This window comes from Phymastichus coffea, unplaced genomic scaffold (genome assembly GCF_024137745.1).
Source record: "Phymastichus coffea isolate CEN01 unplaced genomic scaffold, Cenicafe_Pcof_1.1 PCOF00120, whole genome shotgun sequence".
NCBI lineage: Eukaryota > Metazoa > Arthropoda > Insecta > Hymenoptera > Eulophidae > Phymastichus > Phymastichus coffea.
This window is the reverse complement of record NW_026706931.1, coordinates 485,362-510,306: the sequence shown is the minus strand read 5'-3', so window position 1 is coordinate 510,306 and position 24,945 is coordinate 485,362. Positions and strand designations below refer to the sequence as shown.

The 24,945-nt window shown below is 39.1% G+C and overlaps 1 protein-coding gene across 6 annotated transcripts; it reads right to left on the bottom strand.

Annotated features, from left to right (window-relative positions):
• Nucleotides 1-13: 13 nt before the first annotated feature.
• Nucleotides 14-24,945, bottom strand: LOC131671160 (E3 ubiquitin-protein ligase TRIP12-like). 6 transcript variants are annotated; one of them, XM_058947384.1, is made up of 21 exons: nt 21,009-21,218; nt 17,434-17,514; nt 15,932-16,270; nt 15,367-15,684; nt 14,096-14,182; nt 10,355-10,919; nt 8,578-9,053; nt 7,433-7,830; nt 7,071-7,355; nt 6,603-6,983; nt 6,350-6,522; nt 6,091-6,268; nt 5,797-6,019; nt 5,076-5,716; nt 4,814-5,002; nt 3,731-4,734; nt 3,402-3,654; nt 3,076-3,321; nt 2,446-2,775; nt 2,047-2,365; nt 14-1,924 (listed from the first exon to the last, which is right to left on the bottom strand). In XM_058947384.1, the coding sequence occupies exons 3-21, from the start codon at nt 16,239-16,241 to the stop codon at nt 1,728-1,730; spliced, it is 6,573 nt and encodes a 2,190-aa protein (XP_058803367.1). In that variant the 5' UTR covers nt 16,242-16,270; nt 17,434-17,514; nt 21,009-21,218; the 3' UTR covers nt 14-1,727. The 6 variants fall into 6 exon arrangements, with proteins under 6 accessions (XP_058803367.1, XP_058803364.1, XP_058803363.1 ...); XM_058947381.1 differs by lacking the exons at nt 17,434-17,514; nt 21,009-21,218 and adding an exon at nt 24,659-24,945; XM_058947380.1 differs by lacking the exon at nt 17,434-17,514.

The following is a 24,945-nucleotide window of genomic DNA, read 5'->3' as shown; positions in this document are numbered from 1 at the left end:
AATGAAACTCATTTATAATAAAGGATTGGCGTAACATAGCTTGCGTTCATAAATGGTAATAACTTGGATTTAAAGCTTATCCATATTACCAGCACGCATTTAGTACGATTTACTCCTCAATCATTTCTAATTTAACTATAATTTTATTTTATACAACTGACGCGGACCACTTATTTCTCTTTACACATACATTATTTTTCACGTTGTTCTTAATCCGTAAGATGAATTACGAATAGAATGTTGTAAAAATAATTGCATATTCTTTGTTTATGGCTATACAATAACATATTTATTAACATTGCCAAGTAAACGCTGCATACATCATCAGACCAATAATCATATAAAATATGTGCAGTTCATATTCTCGACTTTATGTTCCTTTTCCACATGTCAGGACTTCAAACTGAAAAATTAACACTATAGTTTGATATCAACTTACATACGAAAGATCACTTATATAAATACACATGACATAGCTCATTAACAACAAAAATCAAACTTCGTACTTGTTCAATTGACTAACTGTATTTGAGAAAGTCACTGTAAAATAGATAAAAACGTGGTCTGGTGATGCTGGCCGTACTTTTACACAACTAAGTAATAATCAAACTGTTGACCTACAATGAAAAATATTAAATGATAGTTACGATGATACACATAATAAAATTAAATGTAAAGACGTTGCAATTTCAATTGTGCATCCGTATATGCGCTATCCGTCGTTCTTCGGAGAAACCGGCCACAATGTAGATGCGAAGAGATCGATTACAAAAGAAAAAATGAATCTCACGAGAAAATAAAGTCAAACAACGAACAAGAGACACGATATCATCCATTATCATATAGTTGTATGTATATTATATATGTTTACGGGTACGGTCATCCTTCCAATCCCCATTTATATCGCATTTATGCACTAACTCGATATAGCACATGCCTTGAGTTATACCTTTTTATTTTTCCCTTTATGAATCATGAAGAATGCTTAATCTCCGCACCGCTTGACGAGGCAGGGGAGAATGGGCATTTGATGCACAGAGATGCGAGAGGCATCAATGATATAAAACTTTTTACTTACATCTAGCAAACGTCCTTTTCACGTTAGCTTATACTTCAATTAGTTATAGTTTATATTGTGATACCGGTTTTTCTGAACCATCCGTTCACTATTATATAAAGTATTTATATATACTTGCATATCAAACTATGTCGAGATAATATACTTCATATGTACAACGTTTTCGTTTTCATTTTTTTTCTTTTTTGTTGCTCTCAAAATGTTTATTTTAACTTTGCAACACACACTCTCACGCGCCAGAAAAACAAGTCATTGCTTTCGAGTTCAGAACACTGCGTAAGTGTATCTGACTTGCAACCAATACTTTAACCATCCCAAATATCTTATACTCTTGGTTTACTCTTCTATCTGATAAAATTATTGTATATCACAACTCCAAATCGTTACACGTACAAAAATGAACACTAAATTGGAATTCATAAAAATGAAATATAAACAAGAAAATAAAAGTAATATACGGAGATATTGATCCGTTTCATAAAGCAAAAACTAAATTCTTGTAAATTGTGTAAAAGATTCATTGTCTCCAATATGTTTTCTGCTATTTTTATAATCGTTTTTTTTTGTTTATTGGATTGCTTCTCGCGCTTTTTCACTAGGCAGAGCCAAAAGTGAAAAAAAGAATATACTGTGTTTCAAATTTCCATTTCTAGGAGAGATGGAAAGAATGTTGTCCTTCTTGCGCAGCTATTCTGAGTTTTTCTTTCATAATTTCCAAAGTAGAGTAGTCGGGCAGTTTTAAATAGTTGACACAAGTCATAACCGATGGTAAAAATTCGTCTGGTTTCATAGAAACATCAAACGTTTTTCGCACTATTGTAAGAGGTGGCGTTAAACTCTTGAAACCTAAAAAGAGGAAAAAAGAAGAAAAAAATAGAAGAAATTTCCATTAGCTTTATGTTCTTTGGATAACTAAGCTCTAGTTAGATGAATTAATTTATGATGTACTTTATAAATTTGAAACTTACCGCCAACGGGTAATCGTGGGGACCCAGTAACAAATTGAACGAACTGTCTCTGTTCTTCGCTAGTGTATTCTGCCATACACTCATACAAAAAGCGTATAGCTCGCGAGTCGGGCGTGTAACCATGATCAGTTCGACAACACTCGGACAATGTCTTTATATCCCACTTGCCACCAGCTTGCGAATGGCCACAAAACACTGCTTCTAATTCTTCAGGAAAGAATAGCCGCAACTGTGCAGGTGGGAAAACTGATTCGAATCCTTCTCGGAATGCCTCCATTTGTCTAAACACTCCTTCATAAAGATACCAATGCACCACAAGCTGCAATAATTATAAAAGAAAAGAATCGTCAATTATTATTGTAAATATATTTTTTTATTTTTCAGTAAAATTATTTATACCTTAATATACTGATCTAGATTATGAATCGTAACGTTAATATCACTTCCACCTTTACGCAATTCAATATTGTCGTAACCAGGTAATTGATAAGCTAATCCGAGTTCAGCGATTCGACAGCCATCCAAGTCTAATGTTTCTATCATTTGGGTTTTTTCATTCGATCGCAAGTTTTGATCTTTTTCGATTATTTCTTTTCGTTTAGCAATATCTTGTAATTTACAAAGAGTACGGTATACATCAGCGTCTACGTAGGCAAGATCTGATAAATTAAGCGCATGTTCTTCACCTAACAACCATCGATAGAAAGTTAAACTGAATGGAAGGTCCAACTGCAAAATAATAAAAATTGTTTGAATGATAAAAAAGTTCAAAATATCTCTATTAATAATATTTAAAGCAATAACAATACTCCTGCAAATAGACTTTAAGATAATGTCGCTTTAACTTTCAAACTTAAATTATACTTAATTGAACAATATAAGCTACACGTGTTTGGTATGAAAAACGCAGAGAGATTTTATCTAATCGATGGTGTAATTAACTTTTGATTAAAAATAATAGAAAAAAAGTTATTGAATGTTGAAAGTTAAGACGACTCATTTAAAATCTACATTTAAACAAGACATTACCATTCTCGAATCGTAGATTGCTTTCGCCATAAACTTTCCTAAGAACTTGAATTTTGTTTTAAGTTTGGCAAGGTTGGAGACTTTAGTATTCCATGCAATCGGAGCAGGGAACAAACCCTGTGAAAGATATACGTAGCCTTGTTCTGTAGGACTTGAGCTTCCGTGCCACAATTCTAAATCAGCACGTTGCAGTTCTTTTGATACTAACGCATAAAATTCTAGAGTTGGTCCGAGACCAGTTCCAACCTATGATAAAATATTCCATGATTACACGTAAATATGCTTAATTTAATGTCAAATAAAAGCAAACAAATTGCAAGAATTACCTCATTTACATATTGCACTTCCAATAGAGCTTTACTCGAGGCTAAATCTTGAATGACTTGTTCGGCTTGTTTAAGAATATCAGTTCGCGAGATCGTTCGTTTTCTTCTCTCCAGTCTTGGGGTAACTCTTTCTTGGCTATCTGAACCACTCAGTTCCGGCGCGGAATCAAGAAGTCGCTGCAAAGCTCTATCACGATCAAAGGACGTTGCGTAGAATAGTAATTGTCTTGTTTCGAACGGGAACAAGAATGGACTAAAAGCAAAGAAACATTTCAAATACTGTTTTTAAGATAGGTTCTATTAATTGATCACACCTGTTAATTACTTACCAAACTGAAGCAATTTGTTGTAACCACGAAGGTAAATTTCCAGTCATTATCACTAGTGGATCTTGAAGTTGTCTACTTACTTTAGCTGCTATCTTATTATTAATAAAGTCTTGTGAAGATAATACACTACTACTCTTGACATTTGGGTAGAGTATACCCCAGTGACGATTTAGAGAGTAGAGTAGACGTAAGAGGCATAAGCCATCCAGAGAAGCATCTGCAATGGTTACAGCCGGAGGTAGGATTGGAGTCAAGAATGGCATTAAGGGGCAGCGTTGTTGAGGTATCGATCCCTCGAGCCATAGGCTGTCTTCTTTCCTCTTGGAGAGAATCTTTGTACTTTTACCTTTGCCCTTACGGCTGCTAGATTGCGAGCTAGAACCTGGCTTTGACGACGAGGATGACTCTTCCTCGGGTACTGGCCTGTAATATATCGTGTGAGTCTGCACCCAAACGGCATCGTGACCGAGAGGAGGCTCACTATCAGCATCAGCTTCTGAATGATCGTTGTTTGGGCAACTAAATTGCCTCACAGCTTGATAAACAGTCATGTTGAATGGAAGAATTTCGTCTCCAATCAAGAACTGTAACTTGTGCTTTGCCGAGCCTTGAGTGATGACAACTGCCGCGAGAGTATCATCTATATCATCTTCGCTGTTGTCGTCATCGCTTATCATAGATTCAGCATCACGTATTCTTCCATAGCCACGGACCATCAAATAACGTTCTATAGTCTGTACAAGAGCAAGTGGATCGACTTTTACGGTTCCGCCTTTCCACTGTTTCAAATTATTACAGTCTGGATGACGTTGAAGATTGCACTTGAGTTGATGTGTATTGAAAAATTTGAGGGCACTTGTGCCACCTCTACCTGCTCCAGAACCGGCTGGTAAGTCATGAACTTTGACTGGAAATTGTTCTAATTGGGATACACAACTACTGAGCTTCGAAACCAATGCTCCAAATGCACCAGGTTGAATATCTGCCAAGTTGTCTTTTTGCAACTGTAAAACACGATTGATTATTACAAAACATCCTAAAAATAATCTAAACTCAATTATTAAATGTGTATAATATACTCACTGTAGATTCTGCAAATAACTTCCAAAACATTTTAAGACGATCATAACGACTACCAGGACTTTCCGTTGTGGTAAGATAATTGAGCAGGGCTTTAATCAGGCCACTGTGATTCATTTCAAACGGTGAAATATCACTCTCCAAGATCACATCACGTAATTCCGTAAGTGCAGAATACATTTCTTCCAAGTCCTAGAAAAATACCGAGCAGTGTTAAAAATAGTTGTAATTTTAGACAAAAGTAATTTTTTTGATTACGACTTACGCTTGATTGTAGGCGTTGAATTGCTGAAGTCAATCTTGATAGAACAGTGAGTGCTGGATGCGTACATGGAGCATCTAATTGATATCTAACCAAAAATTGTTGTGCTTCCTCTCTTACCCAAGCTTTGGCTTTTTCACGATTGCTACCTGTCAAACTTGGATTGCTGGGTGGTTTCGACAGACTTGTGGACGAACTGGAATCTCTCTTTTCGCTCACGCTATTAGGCGACGATTTTTTGCCCCAACGAGCTGGATTTAGATTGCCCAAGAAACGACTATTCTTAGGCGTGAAACCAGTAAACATAGACTCTGGCTGCTGAGTTTGCGGTGATGCGTTACTTCCTAAGCGTGAAAATCGACTCTTTTTATTCTGGCGCTTTCGTTTTAGCACGTCACCGATTCTCATGTGAGCATTTGGCGGTGTAGTTGAATCTTCCATACTGACGCTCAAGTCGGATCTACTGCGAGTTTCCATAGTGGCAGCGAGGTTTGGCTTCATTTGACTTGTAGCTATTGTACCGAAGAGAATATTGCCGTTGGTTGTTGGCGAAGCAACCGGCGATGTGGCACTGCTAGAAGACAATGCCATTGTAGAAGATAGAGGAGTGCTTGATGGTCCTGGTTGTGGACTTGGTAATGAACCTAAACATATAAAATTAAACATATAATGTTTTAAATATTAAATTTTAATAAATATTTATATTAATGGCGAAAATATTAACCAGAAGGGCACTTGGGTGGAGATACTCCAAGAGGAATATCCGGATCGGCTAGTTGACGTACTTGATGCAATACTCCCTCACGATGAAAATGAACTCTAAACACGTGAGGCAGCCTTGTCATTAATATATTTGCCATTTGCAGAGCTCCAATAACTATTCGCAAATCTTGTGATGCTAACATTCCAGCTATATGAGAAGAAACTACTTGATTTTTCAGCATCTCCTGGAAATAATAAAATGATGAAAAATAATTAATTTTTTTTTGAAGTTCACAAAATTGAAGCTTTTACATACCTTCAGGAGATCACTTGGTGAGTAATATAACATTCTAAGTAATGCCCGTAAGCATTTACATTTAACAGCCGGACCAGCTGAACTACTGTAAACCTCATACAACACAGAGAACAGTGTTCGTATAAAATTTACAACCCACTCATTAACTTTGACTACGAGAGGCACAACATAAGAGTTGCTGAAAAGAAAGAATGATAATTTACGAATAAAATCTCAGCGAATTTATTATTTTAATTTAACATATTTGCAAGACATTTACTTTGACGACGAAGGTACGTTTTCACCTTCAGTGGGCTGAGTGTTTACTCTACGAAAAATACTTCTAGCGACTCCGATGTCTTCGTTAATTTGCTTCATCACAGTTAAATCAATTGTATAAGTGCGTCCGAGAGTGGACAGGCAGATTTCATCTTCTCCATTCTGGAAAGCCATCTGTGAATAGTGAAGAAAATTATTAAACAATAAGTCTTAAATTCTGAAAAATAGTTTTGTATAAAACAAATGCTGTATACCTCAATGATTCTGGAATCAATAGTGCTAAATGGATGACAGCACTGTCTCTCGTCGCGCCACTCCCAGGTAACGGTCTCTTGTTGATTGCTAGATCTATCGAGTAAACTATCTACATTGAAGATGCCGTCAGTGGGTAACGGTGGCATGAGCTCCTCGATCAAACACGTTATCTCGAAGAGTTCTTGTGGTGAACGTGGCACCAACTCAACGTCCTCCATCTTAACGTCTAGGGAACCAGTCAAAAGATAGCTTAGAGTAAATGCTATATTCTGCTGGAGAAGCAGAATCGCTAGGTCGGAACAGCGATTCGATATCACAGAAAGCATTCGTAGAACAGTTATAAAGTTGCCGGTGCTGTTCACTGGAGGCGTTATCATCAACTGTAAATAATAAAAAATATTAGTTTACGACTCTACATCTACTCTCGTAGACCAACAAAAATCAAACGGTGAAATTGAATCTTTTACCAATTGTTGTAAGTTCTGCAATAACTCTGCATTCACTATTTTGTACAACATCACTTCGTCATGTTGGAAACTGTCGACCAAACGACTGAAAGCTTGGCACACACACTCGACACTCTTTTTGTCTTGGTTGGTCAGACGGCTAGTAAGAAGAGGAAGGCTGTCAGCCACAAGATGAAAATCATCGGGATGTAAATTCTGACAACAGTTCGCGGTGATGGTCAGTGCAGCACGCTGAGCGGTAATGTTGAAAAAGTCGACAAATTTCAAACAAGCCGACACGCCACCCTGCAAACGCGAAAAAAATATATTTTACATTTGATCACAAAGAAATGCATATAAGTTATAATAAAAATAATACTCACTGCATGGAGGATAGTCTTGCTGTGTCTTCGAGATAGCATCGCCAAAGCCGTTAAACACTGCTCAGCAACGTCCATACACTCGATGGACTCAAGCTTCTGCAAGAAAACGGGCACGGCATCGACGACGACAGTCGAGGAGCGTGGCAAGGCCTCCATCATGTAGGTCAAAGCCCGGCAAGCATGTGTCATTATGGCGAAATTGTGCTCGATGCCGAGTAGATTTATGAGAGCTGCAACGACCTGCTTGACGGGGAAACCCGTGAGGGTATCCTCATTGCCCATCACGAGAATCTCACCCATGCCAATCACCGCCTGGAGCTGCTCGCCTTCATCATCGACGGCTTGCAATCCAGCTAAAAGCTGTTGCGCTTTTGCGGCTGAAATTGACAGGTAAAGTCCTACATTGTGACAGGATTGCGGGCCAAACAGAAAAGAAAACACGTTTTTGATGACTAATCTGATGTGTGACTGTGTTGTTTTGTAGTTATTTATTTTACACGTATAGGTGCTTACATGTGCGAGTTTTCGAGTTTTGTTAGATACATCGCATTTTAAATATATTTGTAAGTTATTTAAAATACGATATGCACAAATTTTCAAGTTAAAATTTGTCAGTGTCAGTAGGCGCTTTTAAAATGTACTATTAATTTATATTTCAAACACCCAATGTGTTTTATATATACAACGTGTGCAATAATCATGTGAATATTTACATGATTTTAAAAATGATAAGTACAAAAATACAAAATATTAGAAAGATAAGCTATTATTTTGCCCTAAAGTTTCAAAAAGACATACGTGCACTCGAATAAAATCCAAAGTTATGATAAGCGATATTACATTAAATTTAATTGTAGTTGCAATATAAAAGTATTCTGAAAAATTTTCAAGTTAAGAGCAAAACAACATGCTCGTCAAAAGCATATAACTAGATTTACCGCTCAGTCTTATATAAAAATAATATTCTGAAGTTAATACAATTTGTCGTGCTATCCATCTTCCAGTTAACCTGCATCATTGCATTATACGCATTTTGCTCATATTAAGAGATCTCACAGACAGCACGACAAATATGTTGTTAACGAAACCCGTAAAAGCCCCCAGCTGCGAGCACCCATTGCATAAAAAACATCTTCTAAACCTACCGCTGCTTGCGCCCATGCTTCTATTGAGCAGATGCTGCATCCTCGGACCAAGTGCACCAAACACGTGCGGCGGCAACCCTCTAGCTTCTAAAAGTGCCTGAAGTCGACCAACTTCACCATCGTCACTCTCACTGTCAGCTGCAGCAGCGGCGGCAGCACCACCACTCATTCCTGACGGTCCGCCACCGGTTGGTGTCGGTTGCGTTGCTTGTACTGTGTCCTCTTCGATACCCGTGACTGGCAACGGTAGCGTCGGTGGAATTTGAGCTGTATTTGCTGTTGCAGCTGCTGCTACTGACGTCGACGTTGAAGTTGGCGTTACACCGCTTGTATTTCCGCTGCCGTTGGTCAGCGAATCACTCGCTGACATCACAAGGCTAGCGCTGCTACTTGCGGCACCGGCTACTACTGCTGCTGCACAAGCTGCTTCTGCTGCACTTGCTGTTGCTTTTCGTACGCGTGACGATGAACGATGCCTGAAAAATCGAAACTCCTGTTAACACGTTGTTATTTTTTATGTTGTTTCTAATTAGTTTATTTGGAACTAATGGCCCATATTTTTACACACAAGTACATTTGAAATATTTCAAATGCTAATCTTATTTTTACGTTTTTTACCATTTACAACTGAAAGTCATTCTGGCAACGATGCTATTCCTAAATCTTAGAGGTGTTTATGAGACTATGATAGGAAGACGAATGACACCGGTAGTTTAACTCTCAGGATAAGATTATTTGTGGGGGCGCATACCTGCGAAATCCGTATCTCATTTGAATTTAAGCGCGCAGGCGTATTTCTAATTTTCCGTGCTATACCTTTCTACTTCCGCCACTCGTTATATACGAATAGGTGTCGTCTGCTTCGAATACAGCATCTTCTCTCCTATATTGTTTGTGTTGCAGCATAAATATACTCTTCCATCGCTCAGTGGCATTTTAATTCGGAAACAAAAATATATTTTTTCCCCAAATCACGAAAAATTACGGCTTTAGATTAATCGATTAATATGATTATTAATCGAATAGAAAACAATCCGCAAATTATTTCACATTCTTGATACCTTTTATTATATATCTTCAACGTGAAATTCTCAATTTGTCTCATGTATTATGTTCGTCTTAGCAATTTCATCAAATCGAACAATAATTTACACGATCATTCAACTCTCTCTTTCGTGTTGTATAATTAACACAATTTAATTGAAGTTTTTTTGAAGCACAAAACGCGAAAAAAAGAATTAGGCGAATTCAACGCATCAATTATAGTTTCGCCAGCACGCACGACCTTTTACGCTATAAATAAATAAGTACGTAATCATTGATCTATAACGAGATTGAAAAGTGCGTTTCAAGCTTCTTCACACGCTGCTCCAAATAGCAACATATTTAAATTTACAAATAAATTACCTTTCCAATGGATGATTGATTAATACATCCCAAGACCCAAGACATCAAATTATCGAATGCTCACTTGGAATTTCAAAATGTAAAAATGGAAGCGGAAGAAAATGAGACGATCAGCGAGCATTATGTGTACAAACTTTGGCGTCGATTCTTTATCATGACTATCGTGCATACCAGCGCTGAAAAGCACGTGACAAAGCTGAAAAAAAGCGCGCGATGGATGTACGGTTACATAAAAATGCATAATCCCACGGCAACGTCACTGCTGTAAACGTCGGTGACCCCGCGACTGTTGCTACTGGCGCGTTTAACCTTGTGTGAAAAGGGCCGGCGCTAGAAATAGCGCATTTCCAATTGGCGTAGTTGTGCTCACCTAGACGAGGAGGAGCTGGCGGATCCGGAGTCCTTCTTGTGGTACTTGCCGGTGTGCTTGCTTTGCTGCTGGAAGTCTTTGAGGTGCTCGCCTCCGAGTTTGACGCGCGACCTGAGCAGGTGCTTGTGCTGGGGCACAGCTAGCAGAGGTGGGCCAGCAGCGGCTGCAGTAATAGCAGTAGCCCCGACGCTACTGGCCGCGGCGGCGGGAGCCAAAAGGTGGTGGTAACCGGCGACCGAGTTACTACTGCTGCTGCTGCTGCTGCTCGCTGCGGCGGCGGCTGCTGCTGCGACGACCTCATGAGCCGCGGAGCTGAGATTGACCGCCGCGGCAGCTCCGCCCTCGCCGCCGCCACCACCACTGCTTGCCGCGTTACCCACTCTGGCGGAGCTGCTGGCGCCGCTGCCCGCAGATGCTGCTGCCGCCGCCGCTGCCGCCGCCGCCGCGGCCGCCGCTGCTGCCTTGGCGAACTCGACGTTCGACGATGACGACGAGGACGACGACGAGGTGGTGGATGACGAGCTGCTGCTGCTACTGCTACACTGCTGCACTGCTTGCTTCGAACCTGCAACGATGCATCGGACGGGCGGTTAGTACGGGCAGGCTACTACAGAGCACACGGACGGATGGCTCGAATCTAGAGCGCGAGCGTCCTTTGTATTTTTAGAACGAGCACGTGGGAGGCCACAGTCGCGTTCTCGCTCGCTGGCACTCGCTCACTCGAACCTTTTCCTTTCGCCACCACATATTACCATTGGACAGACACGCACACACACGCACACCCCGAAGTGCACGAGGCATAGCACGCACGTGTGCGCGACATGCTCTCTCGCGCACTTTCGCCCCTATAAATTTCCGAAACGCACTTCTTTTTTTTAAGCCGCTGCTTTCATTGATTCTTTTGAAAATTTTTCTAACGAGCGATTTACAGACGTTAGAGCCATTCATCCGCTGTATATAGTTATGTGACAGAATGAGGAAAAAGATTTTTTGTATGCGTGATTACTGTTGTAGCTAGGAATTTTGAAGCATGGCATTATTACTTGGTTTCGGATTTCGCAATGTTATTTTTCATGAATAGAACAATCGTATAATATTTTATTTAAAGTGAATTTCCAATGAGAATTTCGATATACATATTATCAAATAATCAAGAAAACGAACTATTCAACGTTTATCAATTCTAAATTGCAGCTTTTCATCCAAATCGCAACATAAAACATGAGCACACGTTTAAGTTGAATAATAAAAACATTTACTTTCTTTCAAGGCCTCATTTCTCATATATATATGCTTAAGAATTTTTATTTTATAATGATTATTCACAAAAAAAATAAATTGATTAAGAAAGGTTTGAAAATACAATACTTTATGGATTTCCATGCAGGTATTACATAGACATAAATGTGTGTTTAATATGGAAAAAAATTATATACAGTTGTCTGCAAAAGTTTCGGGCTAAACCTATTTTCATAAATAATTTTTTTTATTTAATCGAATAAAAAAAAACTAACTAGTGTCATTTGAACTTAATTACATTCATTTTCAATATACCCAGTTAAACATTTTTATAACGAAACAATAATAAATTATATCAAAATATATGAAACACACGTGGTCAAAAGTTTCGGGCCAAATAAATTTCTAGAAAGAAAACTATTAAATGTTAATTAAAATTAATCGTTTGAATCAAAATAGGCATTGTAAGGACATATATTATTAATATTTTGTTGTCATGCCCTTATACTATCACAGTGAGACATCGCCGACATTCTATTAATGTCTCAATTGTTTTCTGGTTAATTTTTTCCCATTCTTTTTGCACTATATCCAATGAAATCTTTTTGTTTGAACAATTCACTACTCCTACTTTTACTTTCAACCCTTTTCACAAATGTTCAATAGGATTCAAGTTCGGAGACTGACTTGGCCACGGAAGAACACGAACTTTTTTCTTATTGAAAAAATCTTTAAGGAGATAAGATCGAAATTTGGGGTCATTGTCTTGTCGGGAAATCCATTCTCGTGGCATATTTTGGCTTACATAGGGAAGCATATGATTTCCTAAGATATTTTTGTACAAGCATGCATCCATTAGGCCTTCAATTTTCACTAAAGGATCAATACCTTTATACAAAAAACTTCCCCAAAGCTACTCCATAATACTACCTCCACCATATTTTACAGTGGTATCGAGAATTGTAGGGGATATTATTTGGTCGCCGAACATATCTTCTAACATTATTTCCAAACATATTTATCTTCGTTTCATCTGAAAATAACACTTTCTTCCAGTGTTCGACTGTTCAGTTCTTGTGAGCCTCAGCAAATTCTTTCCTTGCTTTCTTACTTTTTGCACTAATCAATGGTTTTCGAGTTCCGAAGCGTCCAAATAGTTCAACTTCGTTTAATCTACGAGAAACAGTACTGCGACTTACATTCGCACGGCTTTCCTCGCGTAATTCTTGTGCTATAATTTTTGCATTCTTGCGTACATCTACGACTGCCTTTCTTTTAATAAATTTATCGACGCGTTTTATCGTTTTTCTAGGCCTTCCAGATGCTGGTTCATCTGCCAAGTTATTAGTTTCTTTCCACTTTTTGATAACATTATTAACAGTCGTTTTTCCCAAGGATAGTATTGAAGAAATTGCATGAGAAGTTTTTCTTTCTTTATGTAACTTTATAATAATCTCGCGAATTTGTAATTGCGTGCATTTAGGCATCTTGACAGCATCGTACTAGCGTAATATGTTTATACTACGGTCCCTCACTATCACAGAAGTGTAACCGAAGATGTAAAGATACAGTTAATAAAATCACATATATGTAAAAGCTTGGCCCGAAACTTTTGATCGCGTGTGTTTCATATATTTTGATATAATTTATTATTGTTTCATTATACAAATGCACAACTGGGTATATTGAAGATAAATTTAATTACGTTCAAATGACACTAGTTAGTTTTTCTTTATTCGAATAAATAAAAAAATTATTTATGAAAATAGGTTTGACCCGAAACTTTTGCACGTAACTGTATAGTACGTGATATATAAACAAAATTATAATTTAGTACAATGGTATTTTAACTTTAACTGTCTTTATATCTCAGCAATATTTGTTTCTAGAAATTCAATAACTAATATTTAAGGAATACTTATTTTAGATTTATTCACCTTATCGAATATATCAAAATAATTCAATTTTTGTTTACTAATTTGTGTTTAAATTTACAATACTAATTTTTCAAACTACATAAAAAGATTTGAAAAAAAATTGTAATTGAAGCACTTGACAAAAGCTTGGGTAATCTGATAATAGGGTATTTATGAACTAACATTTTGATAAGTTATCAAACTTTTTCAAGAACATTTCTTTAAATTCTATTAATTTATCAAAATGGAAAGGTAAATCTACTTTACACACAAAAATTACAAAAATTACACAAGGTACAATCAAAATTTGTTTTTCAGCTACATGCAGACATGACGATACGCAAATTAAACTTAAAGGTCAGCAAAGTACAACTCATATTTTTTGTTCAAAGATATAGCGTACTAGCTAGTGCAATGTTTGGGTTGGGTATCAACCTAGAAATGTTCGGTATAATGTATATAAAAATATATATTTTAAGGTATACAGCATTCTTTGAGTTTTCGTAGCTTCTACATAAAAAACAAAATAAATAAAGAATATTGATCGGAAAATGTGATTATAAGTTACATTATCCCACAGGCTTACCTTCTTGATGGTACGTTTGTGCTGATATGGGAAAAAGCGCTTTCACGGCTGAGACAAATCCTTCCAGACATTCGCTCATCTTCGTGCCTAATGTGATACATTCTGAATAGACTCTTTATTTATTTCAATAATCCTAGCTCTAATATTTTATAGGCTAATTTTGTTTCTGTTATATCTTAGAAGCGTTTCAGCCCTTGCAATAGATACATTTATAATTACGCCACTACCACAATTACTTACATCGATTACAATTTATAGTGATCTTAGCTTATAGATTAATGTTTTTAATACTAAAAACCGCCAGAGTGAATGTGTTATACAGAAGCAATTTAGAAACAATGATATACAGTTCTCGAATTTTTTACTGAAAGTTTATTTTCCGCTATCGTAAGGCATTAGAAGTTATATCTCAAAGCCATCACAATACTTGATAACAATTGATAACAATCAAGTTCCTAATAATTGTTCCGATAGTGTTATTGTTATTGTGACTTCAAGAACTACGTTCACGTGGAACTCTGCAGAGGTACACTAGGTACCTGTACGCATTAGCCTTGGTTCCTACAGTCATAAGTATGATCTTCCTCACCATTTTTTGAAAATGGTGTAGGAGAAAGTTTTACACACATCATGACTGGACCTACAGTTTAAGGTGGAATCCGAATCACGGTAACAAACATATGAAAATTTCATTTCTGAAAATCTTCACATGTCCAGGGCTCGAACCTACGACCTCTTGCACAGAAGCCTGGGCTCTTACCCACTGTGCCATCGTGACTCCTATATAGAAATGAAGAAAACTATTTGTGCGAGTGTTAAATACAGATAACTTAGACATTTCATTTTTTGATTATTTTTCTACTTAGTAACAAGCATAACTGTTTTTTTTACAATGCAGATAAAAAGCTTGAAACCAATTTCCTTGCACCCTAATAATTTTTCCTTGTCAATTAAAAACCATGCTTTTCCAAAAATACAGGATAATGATACAAATATTGTGATATAATGATAACTGATCCCATCACCACACCTAAGTTTACTTTCTGTACTTCTCAAAATGTACCACAACTCAAACTCTATATATTAACAGATTTTTAATTTGTTAAAACAACAGATATGTAATTGTAATATTTTAAACAGAAACTCTAAATGTATCATTTACTATATGACATGTTTATTATAGTGATTTTGTTATATTGAGTTGGTTGAGTACTATAAGAGGAGTACTTATGATTACAGTTAAAGAACAGAAAGTGAAATAATCAACTTACCTCTAGTAGTCTTAGAAGTTGATGGATGACTCGAAAGTGGAGTTGTTGAAGTGAAGTTGTTATTGATGAAAGATGAAGATTTTCTATTGTTGCTGCCGTAACCACTAGATAATGTTGAGTCAAAGCTGTTGTTGAAACTTTGTGAGAAAACTTGTGGATTTTGGGGGGTGCGTGATCTTGTGCGCGATGCCACACAGTCTATAAGTGCTGAGCTTAACTCTGGTAAATTGTTAGCTTTTGAGCTGCGTATTCTTGAATTGCTCCCACTAGAGTTGTAATTAGCCTGGTGTGTTCTTTGCTGCTGTTTCCAATCTGTATCTATCAAAATGATAAGGAATCTCAATGTGACATACTATTTTATATTATTACCAATGATTAAAAGATAATAACAATCAAGATCAGCAATTGCAATTTATTTTATGTTTGCAGTTCATTAATTTATTTTCTGTTTTCATGTCAATTTTTCATGTCAATTGTAAGTATATAAAGTTAATAATTAAAATTTATGGCTGATCTTTTGAAAGCAAACATTATTCATTTAATGATTTGAAAGTATCAAACTTACCGAATAAGCATTCTAAACCTGCTCCATTACTTCTACGTTCATTCCTTGATCTACCTTCTCCTTTCGAGGATTCAACAGGGCGCTGATGTTTGTGAATTTGCGTCTGTGGTGGTTGCAAATCACCAGCAGTATTTTGTCTACGTCTTTTCTCTTCAAGAGTGACTTGCACAGGGTTGTTATTATGACGCTTTCTGTATCCACTGCTTCCACCACTACTTGAACTCTTCCCCTTGGATTTAGAGGTGTCTGTTGAAGCACTGGCCTTCTCGACAGACCCCCCGGATGACGACTGATCTTGTTGATCTGCCATAGATTAATCGACTCATGCCACTATTCTATCTGTAAGTAATCAAATGGAAAATCACATCAAATATTTTATTTAATGAACAAATTGTTTTACCTATGTACTACTAAACAATAATTTCAATTTATAACATTTTATTTTAAATAAAAAGAAAAATAAAGAATTTGAAAATATGTTCTGTGTAGATTTAATGCAATGATCAGAGAAATGTTTGAAAAGTTGACAGTAACAAACAATATTTCAGTATCTATTAGTATAGTTAGTATATTACATATAACACTGTAATAGCTATGCTTATTACGTAAAAAATACGCAATATAGGAATTAAATATGATTATAAAAGATTTCCGTCATTTTGAAACTTAACCTCAAAACCTTGTTAAAAAACGACTTTTCATAGAACACTTTTTTTTCAGGAAGCATTATTTTTTACTATTGACTTAGGCATAAAAGTGACTTTACCAAAAAGCTAGAAGTTCAATACCAAAAAATTCAGCAAACAAAAAAACTTCAAACGCCTTGAGGGCCAAGGTTATTCAGCACTGTATGTAATGATAAGGTAGTGACAATAAATGAACGTAAGAAATTTATACATTTAGTTGTATAATAAGTTGTATTCATATTAGTATTGCAAATAAATTATATTCCGTAAAATCGGTGAACAAGCAACGCTCATTCTTTCCATGAATTAGACGGAAAGCACAAAATGGTTGTTCCCGTGTGGGTTACTTTTGCGGCAAATATCGAAAAAAAAACGAAAGATAAAGACTACAAAAACTGGCGAGAAAGATAATCTATAAGACTAACCAAGAGAAGACAGGCTGACTGACATTGGCCAACCATGACAAGAAAGAGAAAAACGTCGAAGAGAATCGATTGACGCGGGCTCTGTAGTGCTGCTGCACTCGCTGGATACTCGGACGGCTGACGCCAGACTACTGCCGCATTCCCTGAGATTTGGGAGAACCCTTCCCCTCTTCGGTTGTGCACCACCCCCTTTCCTCATACGTATACGTATACAGCCAGGCCCTATTACTTCTGTACGTATAGCCTCCCATTGTGTACGCGCGAGTATACATACATACATACATACATACATACATACATACATACATACATACATACATACATACATATATATACATACTTATATATATATATATATAAGTACATATAAATGCCAAAGTTATATACTTACGCATACTGGCACAAAACAAGCTGACGCATCGTCACTTTCTTAGGTAGGTATAATAAAGAGGAAGACGGCGACATGGCATACCTAGTAATGGGTTCCTTATATATTGACAGACATATCCAGGTATAGCACAGAAAATAAGGGGACTCTGCATATTTATGTACATCCGAAAGCATCGACTCTTAGGGTCGTCGATGTTTATCGTACAGTTCGACACGACCGCTTTACCAAAACGATATTTGTTGTTTACGATACGATAATATTACTTTGAGGCTTTCACACAAGTGGCAGCAGCAGTTAGCAGCCAGCGTTGATTCGCGAATTCGAGGATTTTCAACACTCCGAGCGCGGACTACGTCATTAGACATCAGAACCAATCCGGTTCGAGTGTATGCTCTACGAACAGCAGCAGCAGCAGCAGCAGCAGCAGCAGCAACAGCAGCAGCAAGCTCGTTCCTGTTACTGTCCGCGACTGCGCATGTTTATGCTCAGTCTCTTGAAATTTACACACGACCTTCCCATGCCCAGCTGATCTTTTATTTAGATCTATGTATATCTATCTAACGTGATAGTGTGCGAGTTACTATCATGTCATTTCAGTACAATAAAAGATAACTCGATCTTTTTTTCAAATTTTATATTCGCTGTTACGCTTATGGATGTCGAACGGGACGAGCGTGTCTTTATTTACGAGTTTGTTGTTTATATTATTAGACAAATTTTCGTTTCAGATAACATATCTGCGGTTATTGGTCGATGTCTTTCCCTCTCTTTCTTTATCACGACGTTCTTTCGATTAAACAGAGAACTTAACTTAGAGTGAAAAAAAATATTCAACATTCAAATCACGTAAATGAATTTTAGCTCTCACAGCAAAATTCTCTTTGTACAGATCTCATTCTTGATTTATGTTTTGCCGCGATCTTGATATATTGTGATGTGCAGCAGCAGGAATGGTTGCAAGTTTTCACGGCGTAAAATCGTGCGCGGATGAAACGTCGCACTTTCGCTATCGATAAGCCTGCTACTGCTGCTGCTGATCGCAGAGTCGAATGACCAACACTACTGCGTTATATATTGAACACGAGAGAGTGAGAGACGAGGGGGAGAAATGATATTGGGGCGAGAGAGTGAGAGAGAGAGAGAGAGAGAGAGAGAGAGAGACGACGACGACGACGACGTGTACGTATGCAGCGGCGCTCGATAACAAAGAGACAGAACGAGCGAGAGTGCAACAACCGTGATATGTGTGTAGGACCAAAGCCAGCCCTTCGTTCGGATATCTCCGACGACGTTTTATATTACATATACGACGTATAGGGCGTATTCATTGAAATCTGGATTTTTGTTGCGTGAATTACGTAGTATAATGTTTTGGACATCTCTCGGTGATGGATAAACTTTATTCCTTTTATCCCGGCACGTTATCGACGCCCCTCATTGTATGCGTCGAGACACCGTAATATTTATTTTTTTCACGTTGAGGTAAGCCTCCCTCCCACATATAACGAGGAAGACATTTTTTTGGTTACTTTATTTATTTATTTTTTGTAGCACAAAGCTCCGCATGCTACTGTTATCTTTCTTAACACAAAACAGTCCCTAACCGTTGTCGTCCTCAGCTCTAATTAAAAGCGTTGCTTTTTTCACCTTCTGAAAATTACATTTGAAAAAGCTTTTACGCGTGCGACTTTGGAATTGAGAGAATTCTTTATTGTTTTTTCTTTTTCGAAGTCGCGCATGCGTACGAGCGTGAAACTTTTACTTCACGTAGTATGTATATGTATAAGATTTTACGGCTGCAATTATTACAGTGAAAAGTCCAATTAGCGGCCAATTCAAATTAAGAATACAGTTTGTAGTGTAATAAAAACTTGAAACAAGGATTAAATGTTAACGAGATAACATTTTGACAGATAGCTTTTATATAATTTATTATGAAGTGTGTTTCAAACAACCATTCACAAACGTACCAATAGTACTTAAAAACGAGAGATCGTAATAGCCAATTCATGCTTCAAACGCAGTGTGTACTTGAAAACAAATTTTACAGGCAATTAGAGACCAATTAAACGGCAATCCTCAAAGATACTTCCGTTCGTGTTGTCTGGCAATATAGGCACGTTCCAAAATAATAATTGAATAAGAAACGAAGTAAAACACATTACAATTAAGAACGAAGACGACGACTGCGTTTCAAAGAGCAAGAAGAAGCTCGACGACGGTAACGGGACTGTAGCTCGCTTTGTAAGAGAGTAACAAGTATCTCACCGATTTCGAAGGTGTAAGGCACACACACACACACACACACACACACACACACACACACACACACACACACACACACACACACACACACACACACACACACACACACACACACACACACACACACAACACGCACACACTGAGGTACAACCGGTCGGCGGTCTCCCCCCGGGTCCTTTTTAAAAAGACTTCTCAACTCCTCTCTTGCGCTCGCACGCTCACTCTCCGCGGCGCGAGTCCTTGATCGAAAACCAAGTAAGTAGTACGAGCCAGGCAGGCTCGGACAAACAGCCGCACACAACACCTGTCGCTATGTGTATATGTAGCCGTAAATAAACAAAGCCTTACTGCCCCTCGCATGCAGCTACACGTGAGAGTCGGTTGCGCGTGACTTTGAAAAAAAAAAAAATTCCTTTCTGTTTCGTTTATCGGTCGTTGTCACCTTCAGCGACTTGTGCCCGATAAAAAAAATCAAACCAACTCTGTACGCCACTGATATGCAAGATTATCGGTGATGACAAATGAGATGGATGGAAAAAAAGAAATTTTCCAGCGACCTCCGCGACACAAGCTTCGTCCGTGTCAGGGTCGTCCTAACCGGGCCAGCGAACAGCAACATACAGACACATACTTCCCCTACCTGCCGAGGGCTCTCTTTCTCGCTCTCTCTCTTTCTCACTCACATCAAGTTCATCGCTACTCGCTCTTCTCTCTACCCACACACCCAAAGTGTAGTCTGCGTTCTCTCGAGCACACGCATGCACGCAAGAGAGACGAGCTCATACATACGCGGAGAAACTGGCTGGACTGGAACTGCTGCTACTGCACGAGAGTGTGTGCTCGCATGCGTCGACCTCTCCTCCTCGTGATCCGCAGGCTTAGGCTGATCGCAAGCGCGACGACAGTCTGCCGCTCCGCTGCTCCGCCCCCAACTGAGCTTTCCCAGGGTACCTTTTAAACTGCCCGCCTTTTTAAATGTCACTACCGCAAGCTACCCTTTGTCCTCGTCTATCGCACTCGCCCTCTCTCTTATTCGCGCTTAACCTAGAAAACTCTCTCTCGTAACCAGGTTTTCCGAAAGGGAGAGCGTGAACTAAGAATAGAGATAAAGAACGAACACTGTATTATATATGTGTGTACTATGCCTGTGCGCGAGCGAGAGAAAGTACGAAATAGAAACAAAGAGCCTGTGTGGGGGAGGGGCGCTTCGCTCTGCAAGTAAGACAGAGACAGAGAACCTACGCGCAGTAAACGGGAAAATGAAGAGATGAAGAGTAATGTGTCGCTTCTTTTTTTGTATAATTACGTACTCGGAATTCATGGTCCGCTCTGCAGCGCGATGATGCACTCAGAGGCTCGAAGTAGCCATCCTTTTGCACAGACAACAGTTCTTTTCCTTTCAATCTCTCTTTAAAGGTACGCACCAAAACAAAAAAACTGCGACGTAACATGCACAGGAAGCACGGCAAATCCAACTGTATGTATATATAGAATTACTGCGCGTCGACGATACCGCTGCTGCCAAGGCGAAAAGTCAACTGAACACTAGCGAGTGAGCGTTCGGAGCAAACGCGTAGCAGGCTACAGCCGCGACGTTGCCAGATCTGAGGCGCGAAAACAACACATTTTCAAAATTAACTCGAGGCTTGCACTTTTTTTTACCAACTTTTCTGCTATGGGCTATCGCGAATTATTGATTTTCATCGAATATTGTATGTAAGTTTTCTCATTTATACGAAAAACGTATCTACTAGGAATGGTTTTTGGAGTTTATACGTGTGGCACTGGTATTGATTGGGAGTGTAGCGTGTGTCTATGTATTATACGAGTCTGCGATTAACATGGGCGTGAAAATATATTTTTGGAGCAATGCTGTTTCCATCGAGTGATTTGACAATATTCGAGAGATTCCTGTATTTATTCCTCACGTTCGTCGATTCTGGAGTTTCTTTTTTATTTTTGGAAGATATGCCGTTTATAATAACTGGCGCTGTCGACCAGATCAGGATGAGAACGACGTAAGGATGATGTGCGATTAAGACGCACCCGTGGAATATGAAGTGGGCTTAGAGCGCGATTTATTGTATAAGTTGATTTTGTATCAACGATATTTAGGCCCATACATGTACCGGAAAAATAGATCGAAAGAATGATGGAAGGGTCATGAACATAACCTGAAACGATATAGAATCCAACTACAAAAAGAATTCACTGTCGTTGATTTTAGAGATATTACTATAGTTCATGAGCTCTATTTTTGAATGAAGAAACGCCTACTGCCGTGTGATTCACTGTTGCAACGACAGAAAATAAATCAAATAATTCTTTTTGAAAACGTTTTTTCAGCAAGAAAAATGTGCAAATTTCCTTTAACGTGATGCTCAGTAATGTTGATAGAGACCTGATTTAACGTCGGCAAACGGAAGAGGATCTTTGGCAAAAGCCGCGTAATGATGAATTCGAAAAGGGGCGGAGAGTCGAAAAATATCTGATGTCTGCGCAGAAATTGTTCTCGCTCGCGATATCTGCAAAGTTGCGAATTTTCGAATGCACGCGCGCGCCAGCAGCAGCATTTTTATCCGTCGCCCGTTTCTCTTTGGCAACAGAACGAGAGTAATGTATATGCGAGCATCACGTTTCAGAGCGTGTAGCCTCAGACACGCGCGCGCACACACGCACACACGCTACATTGTTGAATAACTTCCGCGTGGCTTCGCGCTTTGAAACTTTATTAAATAATATTCAAATGCTGCTGCTTAATCGCCTCGCAATGTCACGCGAAATATATAGCACCAGTCGAAATAAGCCAAATTGCGCGATTTCCGCGCGTTCCACATTTTACCATTTTGCGCGCTGTCGTTCGCGCGTTTTTTTCGGATTTGATAATTCAATCTCCAAGTTCTAAAATTGCAACGGTATATAACTCGATTTCTCATCGCATCCCCATGTCAACTGGCAAACGAAGCGTACGAGGAGAGTTGTAAAGCGCTTCAACGGTATACAATCGAGTGAGACGTATACCAGCGCGTCTGCTGGGAAAAGAGAATAACGCTAAGGTTATTCAATTCAAAGCATATACCTGCCGATGGAATTAGAAAATGAATTTTGTCGACGTAATACAAAATTCCGCCGCCCTCTCTTTCTTAGGCAGAGGCTCCGTGTCGTCTTCTTGGCCACCGAGTGAAGCGTGGGTTCCATTTTGTACAGTTTCGAGGCAAGGACGGCCTTAAAGTAACATTAGCGTTTGACTTTTCGGGCTCTCTTTAGCTGGACAAAGTGAAACACGATAGCTGAAAGAGTTTTTCCTTTCATTTTCTGCCACGAATTTCCTTTCCATTTGTAAAGCAACGCTTCCAAATTGCAACTCAAACAGAGACCAAATCCGATCGTCTTCGACAACGCAAACAAAGCAAAATTTCTTAAATTGCATCGCATCAGATATTTAGGTCTAAATTCTTCAATTCAAAGCGACACACGTCTCGCCTACAAACCTCGCTTATCCTTCTCATTACAAGTGCAAACACGCGAAATTAGTCAAAATTTGAAGTAACGTTTACTCTACTTTCGTAATTTGGGTTGCATGCTTGAACGCTGTGAAACCGATCGGAGCACTGCAGAGAGCTAGCTACACAACCATGATTTCATTAGGTTAAATGCATCGCAGCGTACTGCCCGATAAAAGATATACACCGAAAATGAGGCAACCAACGTTGTATAATGGCTTAGAAAAAAAAAGGAGATTACGCTTTCCCCGGTGCGTTCAGCGCTCAATTTTACAATAAGGCTGTGATACTTGGTTGCACAAAAGCTGCAAGCACGCTGTGTTTCAACTGGCAAGTGTACGGATAATTGAATCAATAGGCCTAAACATTTTTTAATCGTCATGCATACAACAAGAGCTTCATAAATGACAGCAGTGCTTTTCTGCATTTGGCAATCTGGAGTTTCCAAAGGTGGCCGCAAGTCCTCATCATCATCATTATGATCCTTTGCAAACCAGTTTAATTCCACAGTCAACGCAAGATCAACAGCAGAACAAACGCAGCAATTAGTATAGCAGATTGCTTTGAAAGACGTTTCTCTCTGCGGTTCTCGCAATAGGCTGCCCGAAAAAAGAAAAGTACGATTGGTGAGACAGCACGGCAGGCACGTATAACGACAGGCCGACTAGAAGAGGTCAAACGCATAGAAAAAGGGCCACCCAAACCAGCTCTCTCTCTCTCTCTCTCTCTCTCTCTCTCTCTCTCTCTCTCTCTCTCTCTCTCTCTCTCTCTCTCTCGTTCTCTCAATGTGAAGAAAAAGAAGCTCGCGCGGCCCCTTCCGAAGACTATGTGCCTCTCATTCACGTATGCATCAGAGGCAATAGCAGCAGCCTGCAGCCGACAACAGCAATAGCAGCAGAGTTAACGTATACAGCAGCGAGCACAGGCAAGGCAGGAGAAGAGATAGTAAACTCTGAGCATTGCGCGAGACGTAGGCCCCTGTCGTGTCTGTCGACTCTTTGGATTGTTTCGTAAGTCAATGCGGAGGTGGCAGCAAGCAGCAGCGGCGGCTCTTGATATCGGCTGGGGTTCCATATAAAAGCCAGTGAAAGACTGTTGCCGCAAGAGACGTGGCAACGCCGGTTTTGAAACAGCTGTTGGACTGCTGCTGGCTCGGCTCTAGTGCGAGAAGGTTTCCACTTAGCCTCGGCCAGCCAGTCGATTGGGTCGGGCCGTTCCCCGATAAAGCTGCGCGTCGATTGGCCGCTGATAAAAAGCTCCCTGCTTCCATCTCGACGTCCCCCTCCCTTTTCCAATCGTAACGTCAACACACGCTCTCTTCGTTCTCTCGCTCGCACCCACACGTAAAACGCGCTCGCGCGAGCCTCCAACTCATTTTTTTTCTCGTACAGTCGACGATATATGTATCGAAAGAACTTATTAATGGTTATGATAGCTTTTTTTAGCAAGGTACTCACCGAGATAGAAAGGAGCGAGACACGGCTCCTCCTTCGAATCGAGCGATGATGTGTGGGACAGAGAACACGTCTTCCTGCTACTCTCTCACACACCACACTGACTTATTACTGCTAGGCTGTTTTCTCGTCCGTATATTGTGAAATGGATAGTGCTCTTGATGAATTTCGACTTCTGAGTGTATTGAGCTTGACACCGTCGTCGTCGCTTCCTGCATACGAGAATTTGTGCTCTCTATCTCAACTTCCTATACACGGTCGTCAGCGGAGACACGTGAAGCAATGTGTGC